The sequence below is a fragment of the Myotis davidii genome, unplaced genomic scaffold (genome assembly GCF_000327345.1).
Source record: "Myotis davidii unplaced genomic scaffold, ASM32734v1 scaffold428, whole genome shotgun sequence".
NCBI classification, from domain to species: Eukaryota; Metazoa; Chordata; class Mammalia; order Chiroptera; family Vespertilionidae; genus Myotis; species Myotis davidii.
The window spans coordinates 3,062,806-3,082,215 of NW_006299834.1; the positions used below are offsets into that span (position 1 = coordinate 3,062,806).

The window sequence follows — 19,410 nt, forward strand, 5'->3', positions numbered from 1 at the left end:
ACGCAGTCCCCACCCTCTGCTGAGCTTCCCCAGGCTGCCCTGCCCTCGACCTCACCTGTCCTTCCTGGGCGCCTGGAGGACTTCCTGGAGAGCAGCACTGGGCTACCCCTGCTGACTGGGGGACATGAGGGGCCAGAGCCCCTCTCCCTGATTGACGACCTCCACAGTCAGATGCTGAGCAGCTCTGCCATCCTGGACCACCCCCCCTCACCCATGGACACCTCAGAATTGCACTTTGCCCCCGAGCCCAGCAGCATGGGCCTGGACCTAGCTGATGGCCACCTGGACAGCATGGACTGGCTGGAGCTGTCATCAGGTGGCCCCGTGCTCAGCCTGGCCCCACTCAGCAACACGGCCCCCAGCCTCTTCTCCACGGACTTCCTCGATGGCCATGACTTGCAGCTGCATTGGGATTCCTGCTTGTAGCTCTCAGGTTTGCCAGGGAACTGGAGGGGCTGGAAGCTGGGGAGCCTCAGGAACTCTAGGGAGCTCAGCTCTCTCCTGCGGGATCCAGCTCTGTGTGGTCATGAGTCCCGACAATCACAGGCCCTGCTTTCCCCTCCCTGGCACGGGGTCACCCAGGGGTTTTGGAGACCTGGACAGGCCAGGGACTTTCTATTTGACCTCCTTTTGTGAGGTTGGAGGTACCTGCCTGGCTACAGTTTGCTCAGGTGGGCGAGGTATGAACTCCCTCCTTCCCTTCTTTTCCTTACAAGGGAAAGAAAAACTGGGCCTCTACCTCCCCATTCCCCGTGACCCTAACCCCAGGTTTCCTAGGCTGGGGGAGGCGCTGCCATGTTAGTGTCTTGCTGTAGAGTAACCATTTAGTGGTTGGTGGCAAACATGTTCTGTACAGGTGTACATACCTCTATATTATATATCGCCATACATATATATATACATATATTTTTGGGGGGTAAGAGGTGGATGAAGTTCCCTCCCATCCTACTGTGCACATATAGAAGGGTCTGGAGATCCCTGCTCCACCCATTCACGTGTGTTTGACATGTAGACACCCCATCACAGCCTGTACCCCACCTGTCCTGCTCGTTATCAGTGCCACGAGGGCAGAGGTGCATCTTGGCCACCTGCCCACATTCCGTCCTGCTGCCTCACTGCAGCCACCACGGCCCTGGGACAGGAGGGGCATTAGCGCCAGAGTGGGGCCAGATGTAGCCCTCAAGCTATGGCTTCCTCCTGCCCTGGGGCCCAGCCTCCCTTCTGGCTGTCACTGTTATTCTAGGGGTTTGGGGAGGGGGGGGTCACCAGTGCTGGGACAGGGGTGGGGAAGCTGTGTGAACTTTTTAAAATAAAAGCAAAAACACCAGCTTGTTAGTCCCTCTTGGTCAATCTATGGATGAGGTGGGTGGTATGGCTGGGCCCTACACCCTAACCCCACCTTCCCAGCCAGGCTGTCCGTTCTAGGCCATTCCAGAAAGGGCAGAACCTTGGACATATGGTTCTATGGTCCCAATTAGATTGAAGACAGAAGGTGCTTCTCAAAGACAATTTATTTACAGGCCAAGGAGCCTTTCGCCACCCCCACTCCTTCCTGAGCAAAAGCGGACAGAGGTGGCTCTCTACCTCCTCGTGAGGTTTTTGGTCAGTACAAGTAGTGAGGGTGGGGCCTGGAGCCTCCAGAGACACTGGGAGGGATAGAGTGAGCCAGGCCCCACCTGCTGCCACCAGGGTGGTGTCTCCAATCTCCCTACCATGGTGCCTGGCCAAACTCCAGTGTCGTCTTCCCTTGGTCCCGTAGCTTGGGTTAGGCCTGGGCCACGTCAGCCCCCATCCCAACGCCCTTCTCTTCGTAAGGAAGCAGCTGCTCTGGTAGCCGACGGGTTGGGAGAGGTCTGGGTGTGACAGGGCCATTGGAGGAAGAGTGTCACCCGTCTATATCCCAGCTGAAAAGGTGGTGCTTCACCAGCATGTCCTGGACGCCCTCCTTCAGGGGCTTCTTCTCCTCCTGCAGAGCAAGAAAGCCCAAGGTGGCAGGGCCCTGCCTCAGCCACCACACCCACCGCAGCCCTCCAGGAGGAAGGCAGGTCGCTGGGCTAAGGACCAACCCCCACCACCCACCTCTCTCTTCATAGGAAGTTCCCAGTCCTGGGAGAGGCTGAAGGCAAAGCAGCAGAGGACACTGGAGGGGAGGAAGGGGAAGCTGTCAGTCACCCTCAGGTCAGCTCCTTCGGTCCCCCTTCCCCAGGGCCAGCAGAGCAGGGTCCTCACCGGAGCTCACACTTGATCTGGACCCAGCCGGGGCTTCGCAGGAAGGACCAGGGCTGGTACCACTTCTCCACGGTTGGCAGGCTGGAGCAGAGCACCTCCAACCACAGGTGTAGGACCTGCTCACTGGGGACAGGTGGGGGGAGTGGGCCATCCACAGAACCTTCTGAGGATCATGAGTGGGGTTCTCCCCTCCAGTGCTGGACTGGGCTATCGCCACTTCAGGGTTCCTCTAACCCCAGCCCCCTTTCCTCCACTTCTCGGCCTCCTCAGGTGACCCCACCTCCTTTACTCTCAGCCCCTGGCTCCAGCTCCCTCACCCTGGGAGACACACAGGGCCCTCAGACCTACCCACAGCTCTTTCCTCTCTGCATCTGAGAGTAAAGGAGGTGGGATCACTGACCCCTGCTGGCCAGTCCAGGAGTGAAGTGCATACTCACCAGCCTGCTGGGGTCACAGCCATATTCTGAGCATGTCTCGGGGACATTTGTGCCTCTGCAAACCACTCCTCCTCCCACCCCAGAGGGCAAATCCAGTAACATCTCCTTCACCCAGCCCTGAGCCTCACAAATGCCCAAGCCTCTCAGGCAGGCACCCCTCCCTGGCTTGCTGCAGTAGACTCATTTCTGGGAAGCCCCTTCACTGGTCATGTTGCTTAAAGTCTGTGCGTCATAAACCCTCAAGCATCTTCCCCATAAAGCAGCAGCTGGTCTCGTGCTGGAGAAAGGTCACTGGGGTCACCCTTGCCACTTTCCATTTGTCCAAAACCTGGGGGCCTAGAAGGCCCAGCACACAGCCCCTGCTCCCCCCAAGGGCCACAGCCCAGGCTGCCACTCACCCAACTGTGGACTGTCACGCCCACAGTAGGCACAGACACTCACTTGAGCCCCACACAGATGAGAGAGCGGAGCTTGACATCCATTTGCGCATGTGCAGCGTCGTGGGTCACATTCACAGACTGCACTGCCTGGGAGGACACAGCTGTCACACAGATGCCCCAGCTGCCAGCCCAGGAGCCAGACCCCACCCATGGCCCTGCCTACCCGATAGAGCAGCTCCTCCGGGGTCAGAACTTTGCCATCTTCATCCAACCTGGGGAAGAGGGGAACCCAAAGCTGCCAGATGTGCAGGCTTGGGCTGCTCTCTCCCGCCATGATGCTGCCAGGACCCCTGCCAACGTGGGGGACTGGGGCCGTTACCTGTACGTCTTACACAGCACCAGGCGAGAATACACCGAGTCGAAGTCTCTCTCCACCTCCCGGCCTGCTGCCTGGGGGTTGTAGGGAGAGAACATCAGGGACAATGGGGTAGGTTCCAAGTTAAAGCTACAGGGTCCAAGTCAGTGCACATCACCAACCCATGAGCTCCTCCTGCCAGCTCCACAGAGCCCCGGGACCTGGGGAAAAGGACGGTGGAGGACATGGGTCCAGCTACGGACTCACCTCCTCAATAAACAGCCAGGGGTGGCAGGCGCCCCCGAGCAGAGATGGCTTCTTCAGTCCGTGTTCAAACAGGGCCTTGAGGGCTGGGCAGAGGGTCCCTCGCACGAGGTCTGTGACGCCCTCCGTCACAGTGTCATCTCCCGCGATGGAGTACTGTGGTGGGGGACAGGTCTGAGAGGCTCAGCCCTGCACCTGCAGCCAGTCACCCTGTCCCTGTCCTCACATCCCCTGCCTCCAGCCAGAACTCGCTCAGGACACAGGCCTTGCCAGGGTGGAGGCAGCAGCAGCTCCCAGGGGCAGCCCTGCCCTGTGCCCTTCTTACCTCTTTGCTCCGTTCATCGAGGACTTCCACAAACTTGGCTGGAAACCAGCCTGTGGGAGAGGCAGGGTCCCGTGAGGAGCCTGGTGTCCCCACACTCCACCCTCCCCCCCAACGGGGCTGAGGACAGGCTCAGCCAAGTTCCTGGGGAGGGGAAGAGCCAGGAGGGATGTAGCAGAGTGACCAGCCTCACCTCTTAGGCCGTTCAGCTCCCCGACCCAGCAGTGCTCGTCCTTCTGAGAAATGATCTGTAGAGAAGAAGAGCAGGAGGCAAAGCTGTGGCTGCCGGGGCCCAGTGCCTCGCACACCACCCGGTTTCATCCTCAGCCAGGTGGATGGGAATACTCGGCAGGGAGAGGCTTGGCTGAGGCGGAATAATCTGGCTGGACCCTCAGGGCTGGCAGGTGGCAGGACCAATGCTACCTGCTCCCAGCAACCAGGCTCCACCTGCCTCTGAGCACCCACCTCCCAAGCCTCGACCCACGCACCGTGATGATGTCATTCTTGCGAAAGCCTAGCTCATCGTCATCGTGTCGCTCGAAGTCTAGCAGGGCCTTAGCCCTGCGCCGGTGGCTGCGTGAGCAGGCCACGTAGTTCTCGTGGTCCCGCTGGTGGCTCTCCATGCTGTAGTCTGGAGTCAGCTCCTGCCAGCGAAGTGGGAAGGCCCACCGAGGGGAAGGCGCCTCAGGATAGGGCTGGGAAAGGAGAGCCCCCCAAGTCGACCCATTGGGCACAGGACTGGGAGCATGCGACTCACCACATTACAGTTTTTGGGGTCAGTGCACTGGAAATGGCGTGCCACACGGAGGATGGCTTCCCGGAGGTCAGCCACCAGTTCCGTCTGCTTGATGTTCTTGGCCTTGAGTGCCTCTAGGTCGTCCTCCCCTGAGGGTCCAAAAGGCTATGACAGCCATGGCTCCCGCCTGGTCCCCTTCCCAATGCCAAGGAAGCTCAGGGTCCACTCCGGAGTGTGAGGATGACGGACACCGCCCGTCTTTGCCCCTCCAACCCCAGGCTCCAAGAGCTTAGACTCGACTGGCCGTGAAGAAACCGCTAAACTGGGCCAGGACTCACCGAAGAGCAGGGAGGTGAAACCAGACTTCCTCCGCTGCGTCCTGCGACGAACCACCTGCAGGCACGGGAATGGGTCAGCAGCAGGAGGGCTCCCAGGGCCCAGCCGAGTGGTGAGAATCTTAGCACCAGAGGAAGGGCACAGAGCCTTCCTGGGGGCAGCTCAGGCCTCTCACAGGGACTACCTCATGGGAAATGGCCTCCGGAGCCGACGGGTCAGAAATGTACTGTCAGTTCAAAGCTGGGTCTTCCTACACCCAAACTGGATGTCACCCCACAGCTGGGTCTGCGGGGCCAGGCCTAGCCTGGGTGCTGAGTTGGGGAGGGGACGGCACAGCGGGGGTCCTCATGGCTCCTCCCTCACAGGCCCACCTGAGAGAGGTTGGTGGTGGTGCTGGTCCCCAGCAGCTGACCCTGGTCTGCAAGAAGGTAGGCCAGGTGCTTGCGGCGCTGGGTCTCCACAGCCACGTCCGTGAGGGAGCCAGCTAGCCGCATGGCCTCCCCCAGCAGCAGCTCCGCGTCCTCCATCTGCGAGGGGATGTCCGACAGCGTGTTGAAGATGGAGGCCGAGTTCTCTGACTGGATCAGCTCCTCCTCCTGGGCCATGTGAGGGGGAAGGGGGAGTCACTGCCTGGCACCAGGCCCATGAGCTGTCCCCAATCAGCACCCACCCATGTGTGACTTCCCTGGAAGATCAGCTGAGCACAAGGAAGTCCCTGGCCTCAGGAGACTCCCCCTGCAGGGGCTCTCAGGGGGGGCTCGTGCTCAGGCCACAGGATGCTGAAGCGTGGACCCCACTGCATGCCCCAGAGGAGGAGCACCAGCTGCGTCTGGCCCACGGGCTCCTCACTGGCAGCTGGGCAGCGTGGCCCGGGGGCGGGGGGCGGGGCTGCAGCCGCACCTTGAGGCGCAGCATGCCCAGCGTGGCCTGGAAGAGCACCAGGGAGCCCTCGTAGAAGAACAGGTCCCAGAGGCGCAGCAGCAGCTTGATGTGCACCACGCTGGCGAAGGCCGTGAGGAACCAGTGCAGCGTGATCAGGGACAGCTCTGTGGACACAACCAGGGACACTGGCATGAGATAGTCTGAGAGAAGGGGCACCGCCAGGAGCTGGGGAAGGGTGAAAAGTGTCTCCCAAAAAGCAGGAGGCCCACCCTGCTCCAAGGGGAGGGAGGAGACAGTGCAGCATCAGAGAACAAGAGCAACAAAGGCTGCATGTGCCGCATCCCCGGTCGGTCATCCTCAGAGGAGCTCCTTTCTTCCCCGAAGGCAGCCAGCTGCTGCGCCCCCTGCAGGCTCTGCCAGGAAGCCCCAGATCCACAGTATCTGAGTCAGCATGGCAAGAGCCCTCAACCCTGGAGAGTTCGGGCGGCCCTTACCGATGTCATGCTCCTGGAGCAGCTTGTCCAAGCGGGGCAGGTACTGGACAATGAGGTGGCGCAGGACCCGCTGGTCTGTCTGGACGCCCAGCAGGGTGGTGCTGAAGTAGGAGGCAGGGAGCAGGTCCTCGATGATGGCGCACATCATCCAGAAGGTGTCCTCCTCCTCCAGGAACAGCAGGAGGCAGGCGGCCACCTGGCCAGGGCAGGGGGACAAGGGGCCTCGACCCAGGTCTCCACACAAATGAGAAGCAGCACCCTTCTGAGGGTCATGTCATGGACCGTATGCCTTCCTCAGGATAGAACCACAGTATCTGGCAGCTACAGCCCTCCTTGGGTACTCCCACCTCCACCCCTGCTTCTGGTCCTACTGCCCTGGGTTGGTCCCTGGGGCCTGGAGAACACTCTTGGGGACACCCCCTCCCCTTCCCAACTGTGCTCACCATGCCTGTGCCCTGGCAGTAACCAATTTCAGGGTAGAGCCAGGCCAGTGCTCGGAGAACCCTGCGCAGGCGGGGCACCCCGATGCTGCTCTCATTGGCGAAGCAGGCGTTGCTGGGCATGGTGCGGAGCAGGTCCTTCTCAATCTGTCAGCAGCCCACCCACAACAAGACCCTATGAGACCACTGCACCCTGTGGGCCCACACCCTCCACACTGTTGACACGAGAGGGCACTCCCCAGGTGGGCTTCTCTCCCAGAAATGGGGATTCCTTGTGCTCCTCTCTTCAGGAGTAGAGCCAGCTAGTGTTTGTAGCTGATTCTACCAGATTCCCTTGCTGAACTCACAAACAACATGCAGATTCCTGGGCTCCGGGCCAGAACTATGGAATGAGGATCTCTGGAACGAGGCCTGGAAATGTGTACTTAAGTCTCCAGGTGACCCTAATGTGCACCTGGTTAGATGACCTTTTTGACAATTCCCCCTGCTGCCTACAGAGAACCCAGGAGGGAGCCAAAATGCCCAGGTACACATCTGTGGGTGAAAGGACTGCCCAGGCCTGCTATGCAGCTGCTGTGCTCTCCCCAGCCACCTTGCCAAGGCGAGACCAACAAGGGGACTCCTGTAACCCCAGGCAGACCACTGCCTGCCTGCAGGACCACCCCGTTCACCTGTTTGGCAGCAATGGTCTCATCGTTGGAGCTGTTCTTCACCATCTCCCGGTAGGACAACTCCGAGTTCCTCTTCTTCTGCAGGGCCCCGGAGAGCCGCATCCACAGCTGAGAGGAGGAGCCAATAAGCATTCAGTCTTTGGTGAGACACCTGAGCCGCTGTGGCCCTCTGTGGCCTGGCCTCCATGGCCTCACCTGTGGCCTCATGCTGTGTGGGATGCCGGCCAGCACCAGGGAGCGGAGCTTCTCCGAGCGGGGCAGGGAGGCAGCAATCTTGTCCCAGGTGAGATCGCCCACATCGTGGTTATGGGTGAACTCCAGGTGGGCCTGCCACCGCAGCCGTTGGGGAGGGTCCTCCATCAGAGACACAGCAGGCAACCTGCTGGAACCAGGGTCGGCACCCTCTGCCAGGAGAGCACCCAGGACAGGGCGGTGAGCAAGGAGGAAGGAAAATGTGTCTGGGCTTCCAGTCCAGGGCCCAGATCCACCACGGAAACCCAGAGCCACAGTTTCCATAGCCCAAGAAGCACTTCACTCTCCCCGCAAACCTGCCCTTCCAAGATCTCCCAGACCCACAGACCCACCTCCACTCTTCAGATGCTCGGGCCTAAACCTCAGAACCACCTCCACTTCTACCCCTGGATCAACCCCTCAGAGCACAGGCAGAATCTCTCCACTCACCACCTCTGACCACTGCCCGTCCAAGCCATCACCTTCCTTGCGGGTTCTCACCAGCCTTCCTCCCTGCTCTGCCCCTGCCTCCCTAAGGGCGATCCTCCACGGCAGTCAGAGCGCCCTTGATGAGGCAAGTCAGACAGGGCACTCTGCTCAGAGCCCTCTAGTACTACCCACCCGCCCGCTCACTCCTACCAATTGCCACCAGCAGGGACGCCTCACCTACCGCCTCACCACACTCTGTGACCCACCTCCTCCTGTCCTGTCTTCTCCCTGGCCTCATCTCCTACCTTTTCTCTTGCTTCCTCCACTCCAGCTACTCCCCACCAAATCCACTCCTGCTCCAGGGCTTTTGCACTTATTGTTCCACTTCCTTGGCTACACATACTCACTGCCTCTCTTCCTCCCAGTCTCCAATCAAATGTGTCCACCTTGGAGAAGCCTTCCTATAAACAATCCACCTTCCTCCTCCCTAGTTCCCGGAATTCTTTCATTGCTCTTTCCCCTCAGCATATGATAGATTTGTTTATTGCTGGGAAACTCCATGAGGCCAAGACCACCTTCGGTTCTGTTCAGGGTACTGGGGATGCAGCAGGGGGAAGTGGACAACAGTCGGCCTCCTGAACTGCTCCAGTCAACATGGACGAGCCTGCCAGCCACCTGGCAGTCTCAGTGTGAGTCAGTCCCACAGAACGCCTCATCCTCACTCGTCCTAAGTCACAGCCTCAGCTTTCTAGAATCCGACCTTTAGTGAATTGTCATACAGTAAAATGCACAAATGTTAAGGGAACATTTTGGTGAGTATCAATAAACAAATGTATAAACACTGTCCCCATGGAAATATAGACTATTTCCATCATACTAGAAAGTTTCCTGAGTTCTGACTTCCAAATATATGCCTGCAAACTAGAGAATAAGGAAAACTTATGTCAGAATTGTAAATACAAATGACCTGAAGATGACTGGTTTCAACCAATTAAAATCTTCTAGTCACAGTTATATCCTGGTGAGAGACCATCCCAGGCTCTGGAAAATGGCTTTCCCCATAGCCCACTCAGGAACCAACAGGTGCATTTATACTAGGAAACAATGGAAATGGCCTGCAGGCCCACTCACAGAAACATGGTTATAAAAATATTATGCTAAACCCCTTATAATGGGATATTATGCAGCCACTGGAAAATATGCTTTAAAAGAGGTCTTAACTGAGAAAAAAATGCTCATGATATGATGTTGAGCTCTAAGAGCAATATAAAAACACGTAGCCTGGCTGGTGTGGCTCAGCTGGTTGAGCAGATGCACGCACCAGGAGGTAGCCAGTTCGATTCCTGGTTAGGGCACATGCCTGGGTTACAGTACAGGCTCAACCCCCAGTGCAAGGTGTGCAGGAGGCAGCCGATTGATGTGTCTCTCTCCCTCCCCCACCCCACCCCATTTCTCTAAAAAAAACAATAAAAACGTATTTTAAAAAACTCCACAGACATGTATATGAGGATGGGGGGGGGGGTTGTAAAGAGTAAAAGGGGCAAAATATATGGCAATGGAAGATGATCTGACTTTGGGTGGTGGGCACATTCCGCTCTGTGATAAATCAATAAAATATATTAAAAAAAAAGAAAAGTACACTTGAAACATGTATACAATATATAACAATATAAAATAGATAAAATATAGTTTTTGTTAATCCTCACCTGAGGATATTTTTTACATGGACTTCTGAGAGCGAGTGGATGGGAGGAAGAAAGAGGGAGAGACAGAGAGGAGGGAGAGAGAAACATCCATGTGAGAAAGAGAAACATCGATGGGTTGCCTCCCATGCGCACCCTGACAGGCTGGGGATTGAACCTGAGACCCTTTGGTGCATGGGCCAAGGCTCTAACCACTTAGAAACACTGGCCAGGGCAAAACCTATAAAATTTCAATGTCAGCCCAATAAAGTTAATTTTTAAAAAAGAAAATAATAGAAGTACAAATTGGTAGTTACAGAATAGTCATGGAGATGTAAAGTACAGCATGGGACTATAGTCAATAATCTATATAAAAGGCTAATATGCTAAGTGTCCCTCCGACCGGTCACTATGACACACACTGACCACCAGGGGGCAAACACTCAAGGCAGGACCTGCCGTGATGCACACTGGCGATTTACAAAGAAACGGCACTGTGGACCTGGTGCCCACAAAGCAACACTCAGCTTCCCCTACGTGGGACACAGACCCTGCCACCACCCCAGAGCAACACCCCACCAAATTGCAGCCTACACTGCCGAGACCCCATGGCGCAAAATGCAGCCCACAGCCCTGCCCAGAAACAATCGCTGTGGGCACCGGGTAATGATGTCACGTAGCAACACCCGGCTTCTCCCTCACAACTAGCCACCTTTGAGTTTCTTCAGCCCAAGGACCCGACTTGCTTTATAGCCAGGTGCAAACATTTTACACTTTAACCAAATGTCTGTGAAGCGTTTTTCCATGCCTCGTCTCATTTGATCCTCACAGAAGTCCTGGAGTAGGTAGATAGGAGACTCAGTAGAATCCTATTTTCCTTTCATTAGCCGAAAAACAGAGATTTAGAAAGATTAGAACCCGACTGAAAAGAAAAAATGGTGGACCTTGAAAATGACTTCAGGGTTTCTCACTGCGCAGAATACAGTCAGACACGGCTGCGCTGTCATTGTTGATCATGAATTTGGTTGACACTTCTATTATAGAGAAAGGACGAATAGCAACATTAAAATATTTCTCCTAATTAATTTCCTTTCAATGTGCACTAATCTGTGCACCGGGCCACTAGTCTATAATAATAAAAGCATAATATGCAAATCAACTGAACCACCGAACAGCAGAATGACCGTCCAGATGACCACGCTATGACACACACTGCGCCAGGCCAGCCAAGACGGGTGTAATGCGATTGGTCGGGGGGCCCTGCCATCACCCCACAATTGCCCCGCAGAGGGAGGCCCAGGCCACCAGCCGGCAGGGCAATTGATCGGGGGAGGGGGTGGGGAATGTGATCAGCCCAAAGAGGAAGGCCTAGGCCACCCTCTGTGCAGCAATCGATCACGGAGCCCCAGCCAGGTGGGTGGGGCCTGCCTCTGCTGGGCTATCAATTGCAGAACTCTGCGATTGATTGCTCCACAGAGGGAGGCCTAGGCCAGCCAAGCGATTGCACCCTACACCAGCAGAGGGGGCAGCGCCGCACAGATGGCAAGCAGTGGCAACAGCAGGGGCAGGGCCAGCTGCCGGCAGCCGGGGGGAAGGAAAGCCCTGATAGGCCCTGATCACTGGCCAGGCCTAGGGACCCTACCTGAGGGGTCCCAGATTCCAAGAGGGCACAGGCTGGGCTGACAGACACCACCATCACCAACAACCCCCACTCCCTTGCACGGATTTCGTGCACCGGGCCTCTAGTATTGTAATAATTATGTATGGTGCCAGGTGGGTACTAAACTTATTGAGGTGATCATTGCATAAGTTATATAAATGTTTAACCACTATGCTGTACACATGAAACTAAAATAATATTGAATGTCAACTGTAATTGAAAAAAAAAATTAAGGTAAAACAAAGCAGTCGGGCTGGCGTGGCTCAGTGGTTAAGCGTCAACCTCCTGGTCCTGGTTCCATTCCCAATCAGGATACAGGCCCGGGTTGCAGATTCAATCCCCAGTGGGGGTGGCGTGAAGGAGGAAGTGACTGTCATCATTGATAACTCTCTCTCTCTCTCTCCCCCCCCCCCTTTCTCTCTGAAATCAATAAAAATATTTTTAAAAGGTAAAACAAAACATATATATGATAAGTATATATAGATATAAACACAAAGCTACACTAAAACACAATGGATACACTAAAATGTCAGCAGTTATCTTCAGGTTGTGGGATTATAGGTTAATTTGTTTTAATCTTTATACTTTTCTGTATTTTTAACTTCTCTACAAGGAACATTATTTTTATTATCATATAAAGATTAATAAAATTAATTTAAAAAAATCATAGGTCCCTTGAACAACGCAGGGGTTAGGGGCACCATCTACCCTCACGGTCAAAGATGGAGTATAACTTCAGTTGGCTCTCTGTGTACACAGACTGCCAACCGCCAGCTGACCCCTAAACAACTTGGGCTTGAACAGCAGGTCAACTAAACTGTGTAGGTCAGCTGTATAATGAGTCACTGGAATTGGGGTCCTTGCCAAGAACACCTGCAAGATGACACTCAAGGGGCTCAATCTTACCTTCCTTGTCCACCCGGAAACCGAACTCGTCGTAGTAGAACTCTGGTTGCTCCACTGACTCTTCCTTCTAGAACCAGGATTAGGAAAAGTCAGTCATGCAGCCTCCAGTCTAGGACCACGGGTTCTGGATATGCCGCCCATGGTGCTGCCAAGACTTAGATCAAAGACCTGAGTGTTCCTCTGAAGCCTCTGTGCTCATCACTCAGCTACAGGGGCCCCTACCTTCTCGAATTCGCCTGGCATTTTCTGTTTTCCCCATAGGTCAAACAAAATAAGATCAAGGCATTTGTGTCCTCATAATACTGAGTACATAATGCTGTAATATTCTAACCCAGTGATGGCGAACCTATGACACGCGTGTCAGAGGTGACACGCGAACTCATTTTTTTGGTTGATTTTTCTTTGTTAAATGGCATTTAAATATATAAAATAAATATCAAAAATATAAGTCTTTGTTTTACTATGGTTGCAAATATCAAAAAATTTCTATATGTGACACGGCACCAGAGTTAAGTTAGGGTTTTTCAAAATGCTGACACGCCGAGCTCAAAAGGTTCGCCATCACCGCTCTAACCTAATGACGCATTCACAGAGAATGTGGAGCTATGATGCCATCTCTGATGGTGGCCTCTGACCCTGTGTGAACAGGATGGCATGGCCACCCACTGGGAGCTTGTAGCAGCAGGTCCCCTCAGCACCACAAACTGGGAGTGTAGCCACTGGTCACTGTTGTACCTGTGTGTGCTTGGCCAGGATCTCCTGGGGCCATATGCTGGGAGTCAGGGCTGAGAAGGGACCAGAGGCAGAAGGTATGTAGCTTCCTGAAATCAAGAAAAACCAGGAATAGGAGATGCAGGCAATGCAGAGCACACAGGGAAAATTCAAGTTGAGATATCCCCCCACCCCAAGAGCATAAAGGGACTGACTGCACCATCTAAAGTGAGACAGGTAGGGCGAGGCAGAAACTCAGGAATGTGCAAATTTCTAGAGGAAGGAAAAGAAACAAAACAAACAACCAGCACGTTAAAAACACCACCAAACTCCATCTCCTTGCCTCTCCCTCCACTATGAGTGAGGATTTGCAGCTAGAAGTGGGGAAGAGGACAGAGACTTAAGGAAAATTGGAGAGCTGAGCTGAGAAGAGAGCTGCAACTCTCCCAGCTGCTCCGTCAGAGGACTTCCTCCTTCCTCAACCTCTTACCTGAATGGTCATGACCCTCAAAAGTATGTGAAAAATAAACAAGCCCGCTTCAGCACACTGAGTGGGTTCTCCTGGGTCAGAGCTTTCCTTCCTTCTGCAGAGCTTCTCACCCCATTTCCAAGCCCAGGTCCCTGCTTCCCACCTGACATTGTGAAGAGGCGAGACAAGTCCTCTGCAGATCCAGATTTAGAAGTTTTTTCTTCCTAATATCTTACAGCTGGAAGGTTTCTCAGGCTTCATCTGGTCCAGAAACATGGGTCCTGGCAAAAGCAAAGGGAAGGTCATTCTGAAGCAGCCCCTCCTGAGTCCTTCCCCCCACCACTCTGAGTTTGCTGGCCCAGCGGCGGTGGGGAGGGAAGTCCTGGCCGCTGTTCAACAATGGAAGGGAAAAACCACATTTGAAAAGGCCGTTTTCTGAATATTTCATCTGAGAGAAGATACACTCTGAAGAAGCTACAAAACCAATGTTCTCAGCAGCTTTGTGAGCCAAGGGGAGTGTTCGTTCAGTTCCCATATTAAGGAAGAAGAGAATCACACATCCAGACGTTCTGATGCCCTATGCTCAGACAAATGTTTAATTAAGAAAATAAAACCCCACACCATTAAAACCTCCGTAAATAGGTTTTCCTGAGCCAGAATCTTTGAGGAATCCTTTAGCTAGAATACAACTCAGCTTCTGAGTCAACACCGACACATTCCACTTCCTCCAACAGTGTGCTCTACCACATTTTTCACTAAGCGTATAGCTTGGAAACTAGAAAACTGCAATCTAATTCAGATTTCTCCTGTCACTGTTTAAACCCCTGCCTTCCTCCCCTCCCTTTTTTGTTCACTTAAAAAATAAAGATTTGCCTAGATTTGCCTGGCCGTTGTGGCTCAGTGGTTGAACGCCGACCTATGAACCAGGAGGTGACGGTTCAATTCCTGGTCAGGGCACATGCCCGGTTTGAGAGCTCCATTCCCAGTAGGGACCTACAGGAGGCAGCCCATCCATGATTTTCTCTCATCGTTAACGTTTCTCTCTCTCTCTCCCTCTCCCTTCCTCTCTGAAATCAATAAAAATATATTTTTTAAAAAAAGACTTGCCTGGCCAGGGAGCTCAGTTCGTTAGAGTGACGTCCTCATACACCAAGGTCAGGCAGGTGTTCTATCCCCGGTCAGGGCACAGACAAGAATCAACCAATGAATGCAGAAATAAGGGGAACAACAAATTGATATTTCTTTCTCCTTTTGCTCTCCCCTTCTCTCTAAAATCAATTTTTAAAATGTTAACAAAAAAAAGGACTCAACAATAAAAGACAAATAGCTCAATTTAGAAAATGGGCAAAAGATCTGAATATACATTTCTCCATGGCCAATGAGCAGGTAAATAATGCTTAACATCTTTAGTCATCAGGGAAATGCAATTCAAAAGGGGAGAGAGAGAGAGAGAGAGAGAGAGAGAGAACACCAAGATGGCGGCGTAGGTAAATGCCACCACCTCCCACAACCACATCAAAATTATAACTAAAATACATTAACAACCATCATTCAGAACCACCTGAAATCTGGCGATTCTGCAACTAGAGAAATAAAGTACATCTAGACTAGTAGGAGAGGCGGGGGTGTGGAAAGGCTGGTCCGACACCATGTGTGGCATTTTTTTTTTCAGTTAGGAAGGATATCAAGGGGCCCAGCCCACACCAGACTCCCAGCCCAGGTTCCAGAGCTGGGAAGAGAAGTCCTCGTAACTTTGGGCTATAAAAACCAGTGAGGATTGTGACTGAGTGACACGGAGGCTGCTGGAACGCCAGGCAGTTCTTATAAGTCCGCTTCTTCTGAGCTCCAGTGCCAGGCCACAGCTTTGAGAGATCTAGGACACATCTATCATGTATGTATGTATGTAGGTATGTATGTATGTACCTACCTACCTATCTCCCTTCTTTTCTCCCTCTCTCAAATCAATGAAAACATATCCTCAGGTGAGGGCTAAAAAACAGTGTTCTGGCCCTGCTGGTGGTCAGTGGTTGAGCGTCGACCAGGGCACATGCTGGGTTGAGGGTTCAATCCCCAGTAGGGGGCATGCGGGAGGCAGCCAATCAATGTGTCTCTCTCACATCAGTGTTTCCGTCTCTCCCTCTCCCTTCCACTCTGTCTAAAAATCAATGGAAAAAATATCCTTGGGTGAGGATTAAAAATAAAACAGAATAAAAGCTCTCTTGCTGTGGTGCAGAGACAAAAAGGCAGAAGGGGTTGGAATGCTGTTGGCTTTACTACAGTAAGAAATGATCAGATTCTGGATATATTTTAAGGAATCTCTGCAACTATATATATATACCATATATGGTGTGTGTGTGTGTGTGTGTGTGTGTGTGTGTGTGTGTGTGTGTGTGTGAATGAGGGACATTTAGATCCTGCAAAAGTATCAGGGACTGGTAGACTGGGTTCTAGTAGATGGGGACATAATTAAAGCATAGTGATTAATCACAAAAACAATATGTAATTATATATATGTTTTCCGATGGTCTTAGGCAACCCCTGTGAAAGGGTTGTTCGACCCCCAAAGGGGTCGCGACCCACAGGTTGAGAACCTCTGCTCTAGAGGCCTGCTGCACGAAATTCGTGCAAGAGTAGGCCTTCATTCTCCCAGCTGCTGACACTGGCTTCCCTCACAGCCCCGGCTTCGTCCGGAAGGTCGTCCAGTCTAATTAGCATATTATGCTTTTATTACTGTAGATATATCCCATATCTCCCATCAACTGCCCTTGAGTCTCTGAATGCCCAACAGGAGCCGGATGTGATATTGCTAAGCTGGGCAGGCAGGTTTTTCCTGCCTCTGGTCACTATGGAAACCAGCCATCTGTGAGCCTGCAGAAGCAAATGAGGAGTTAGCCATGTCACTCACTGCCCTGCTGTTGTCACAGAACTATTGCGAGGCAAAAACTTTTGAGAAACAGGATTGATGCAAGCAACTTCGAGGTGCTCTAAAACAGCAGCTTTAAAAGTTAAATTTTATTTAATGCTTAAAGGTATCAGTCTTTTTACTCTGCCTCCAATATTTTTTCTCCCTCGTTTGTTGACCCCACATTTCCTACAAGACAAATTTTATTCACAAAGCAAAGATCAACAGGTGTCACTGTAAATTCTGGGGTGTGGGGAGGTAGGGGGTGGGTAGGGGACTCTTGATATAAAGAGATCTAGTCCTTTATCCACTCCTGACCTACTAACCCAGTGGTCGGCAAACCACGGCTTGCAAACCACATGTGGCTCTTTGGTCCCTTGAGTGTGGCTCTTCTACAAAATACCACGTGAGGGCTCGCATGTACAGTGAGATTGAAACTTCGTGGCCCATGCACAGAAATCGGTTTTCGGCCTGGGTGAATCTATTTTGAAGAAGTGGCGTTAGAGGAAGTGGGGGGTGTTGGTCAGTCGGGCAACGGGAGACAGCGCAGGTGGGCCGCGGGATACGCAGCGGGGGGAGGTACATTGTTTTGAAGTACATTTGCTGAGGTCAACCCCTTCCAACTCTCCCATCCACACTCATCTATCTGAAACAAGTATACGAGATGAGTGTGGATGGGAGAGTTGGGAGGGGTCGACCTCAGTGAACATACCTCAATCAGATTGAGGACGTTTTTAGCAAAGGCCAGTTTAGGAGTACCCTAATTAAGTTATTAACAATGTACCTACCTATATAGTTTAAGTTTAAAAAATCTGGCTCTCAAATTTTAATCGTTGTACTGTTGCTATTTGGCTCTGTTGACTAATGAGTTTGCCGACCACTGGCCTAACCTGTTGTCTCCAGTTTTCTTTACAAAACAGCAGAGTTGCCCCTATTGCATAGGTGGTACCACATTTTCCAGGGAACACAAAAGCAGTAAGCAGGAAAAGCAAAAACACTTGTATTCTAAGAGGCCTCTGATATCCTGAAGACTATTTTTTTTGTTCCAGGAAATGTCAGGACACTGAAAGCTGTCTCTAACAACAAACTGGGAAAGAATACAAAAACAGGAAAGTCCGAGAAAAGCTGGAGAAAGATGATAATGTGGCTACTAGAGATGCTTTTATTTTATTTTATTTTTTTTAATATTTAAGAGTTACTTTTTTTTAATAGATTTTTATTGATTTTTTACAGAGAGGAGGGGAGAGGGATAGAGTCAGAAACATCGATGAGAGAAACATCGATCAGCTGCCTCCTGCACACTCCCTACTGGGGATGTGCCCACAACCAAGGTACATGCCCTTGACCGGAATCGAATCTGGGACCCTTCAGACCACAGGCTGACGCTCTATCCACTGAGCCAAACTGGCCAGGGCTAGAGATGCTTTTATAAAAGGAAAATCAGACAATAAATGCTCAATAGGATATGAACATTTTATTGGAAATGAAGGATAATATATGAGTACTTTTATGAAGGTAGAGTAGAAAAATAATGAAGTTTTTTCTGTTTTTTCTTCCTCAGCAAATCTCTAAATGGGTGTGGGCTCCGCCCTCTGCCCTTGCTCTTCTCACTGGAGCTATTCCTGGGCAATATCATAACCTGCCAGAGCTTCCACAACCACCTGTCAGATTCCTTCATTCAATGAAACCTTTCTTGCAAGCTCCAGACACCTATTTCCAGCTACTTCCTAATGACAACATTATCCTTCTAATGCAAACGCGAAACCTGCATCTCCTGCTGTACTCTTTCAATGGCTTGCCATTATCCCCAAAATAAGGGCCACATTCTCTAGCAATATGAGGTTCTACAATATCTGGTTTTCTTTCTCTCTTACCATTCCCACACCTACCTTACACAGTCAAGGTGGCCTATTATCAACTGCCCAATGTGTCCATTATTTTGTCTCTAATGGTCTTCTTATCTGCTAAATAGAGTCCTATTTATACTGTAAGACTAAACTCAAATGACAACCGTCACTGAAAGAAGCCTTCTGTGGTAGCCAGCCTCCAAGACGGCTCAATGATTCTACCTCCTGGTATGCATTCCCTGTGCGGGGCCTCTCCACACTGAATCACAGCTAACCTCTGCGACCAAGAGAATATAGCAGCAGTGGCCGTGTAGAACTTCCAAGGATAGGCCATAAATGGCATTACAGCTTCCACCCTGGTTTCCTGTATCACTGGCACCATGTCCTGTCATGAGAACACTAATTTGCCAGCCACACGAGTAAGTCACCTTGGAAGTAGATCCCCTCGTCCCAAACCTTCAGATGACTGCAGACCCAGCCAATGTCTGACTGCAATGTTATGAGAGAGACCCTCCTCTCTCACGATCCAAAATCTCCTGAGATGCTCCCAAATTCAATTCATAGAAACTGTAAAGATAATACATGATTATTGTTGTTTTAAGGCACTAAGTTTTGGGGTGATCTGTTACACAACTAATATGCCTTCATGACTCTTATCTGCCTATAGCTGAGGTTCTCTGTGCTCCTAAAAAGCCCTGTGAAAAAAATCCAACACAGAACTTACCTCATAATATTTTTATCCCTTTCCCTTTCTTTGGCCAAATGACTCCACTAGACTCGACTGCATCTTGTTTCTCTGCATCCTTGGCTCTCAAAAGTCTCTCAATAAACATTTATTACATAAATTAAATGAATGAATGAACAGCCAATTAAAAAAAGTAAACAAAAAGGCACATTTCATGCCATGGTAATAAATAACTAGCATTTTATTTATTCCATATTCTCCTTTCTTGTTGAGGTATCTGGAAAACAGCAACCTGCCCACCATACTGATTCCACACTTTTCGAAACTGCTTCCTTTACTCTT

General features: G+C 51.8%; 2 protein-coding genes across 5 annotated transcripts in view; one reads left to right on the top strand and one right to left on the bottom strand.

The window, feature by feature from the left end:
- MKL1 (megakaryoblastic leukemia (translocation) 1) overlaps positions 1 to 894 on the top strand; it is a 131,684-nt gene extending 130,790 nt beyond the window's left edge. Inside the window, 1 exon segment of the mRNA XM_015571917.1 lies at positions 7 to 894. Within this exon segment, the coding sequence (XP_015427403.1) occupies positions 7 to 426 (420 nt within the window). The 3' untranslated portion in view covers positions 427 to 894.
- A 599-nt stretch (positions 895 to 1,493) lies between these two features.
- SGSM3 (small G protein signaling modulator 3) overlaps positions 1,494 to 19,410 on the bottom strand; it is a 37,258-nt gene continuing 19,341 nt past the window's right edge. For 2 of the 4 annotated variants that reach the window (XM_015571925.1, XM_015571926.1), the window contains 21 exons: positions 13,798 to 13,915; positions 13,190 to 13,275; positions 12,455 to 12,521; positions 7,742 to 7,950; positions 7,547 to 7,654; positions 6,879 to 7,022; positions 6,436 to 6,697; positions 5,960 to 6,105; positions 5,431 to 5,655; positions 5,062 to 5,116; positions 4,745 to 4,872; positions 4,476 to 4,631; positions 4,181 to 4,235; positions 3,991 to 4,040; positions 3,669 to 3,821; positions 3,426 to 3,496; positions 3,270 to 3,318; positions 3,108 to 3,193; positions 2,230 to 2,352; positions 2,080 to 2,140; positions 1,494 to 1,966 (listed from right to left, as the gene is read on the bottom strand). In XM_015571925.1, the coding sequence (XP_015427411.1) occupies positions 1,886 to 1,966; positions 2,080 to 2,140; positions 2,230 to 2,352; positions 3,108 to 3,193; positions 3,270 to 3,318; positions 3,426 to 3,496; positions 3,669 to 3,821; positions 3,991 to 4,040; positions 4,181 to 4,235; positions 4,476 to 4,631; positions 4,745 to 4,872; positions 5,062 to 5,116; positions 5,431 to 5,655; positions 5,960 to 6,105; positions 6,436 to 6,697; positions 6,879 to 7,022; positions 7,547 to 7,654; positions 7,742 to 7,950; positions 12,455 to 12,521; positions 13,190 to 13,275; positions 13,798 to 13,804 (2,322 nt within the window). In that variant the 5' untranslated portion in view covers positions 13,805 to 13,915 and the 3' untranslated portion in view covers positions 1,494 to 1,885. Of the gene's footprint in view, positions 1,967 to 2,079; positions 2,141 to 2,229; positions 2,353 to 3,107; positions 3,194 to 3,265; positions 3,319 to 3,425; positions 3,497 to 3,668; positions 3,822 to 3,990; positions 4,041 to 4,180; positions 4,236 to 4,475; positions 4,632 to 4,744; positions 4,873 to 5,061; positions 5,117 to 5,430; positions 5,656 to 5,959; positions 6,106 to 6,435; positions 6,698 to 6,878; positions 7,023 to 7,546; positions 7,655 to 7,741; positions 7,951 to 12,454; positions 12,522 to 13,189; positions 13,276 to 13,797; positions 13,916 to 19,410 lie in introns of all 4 variants that reach the window. The other 2 variants (XM_006775977.2, XM_015571927.1) reach the window with 2 other exon arrangements.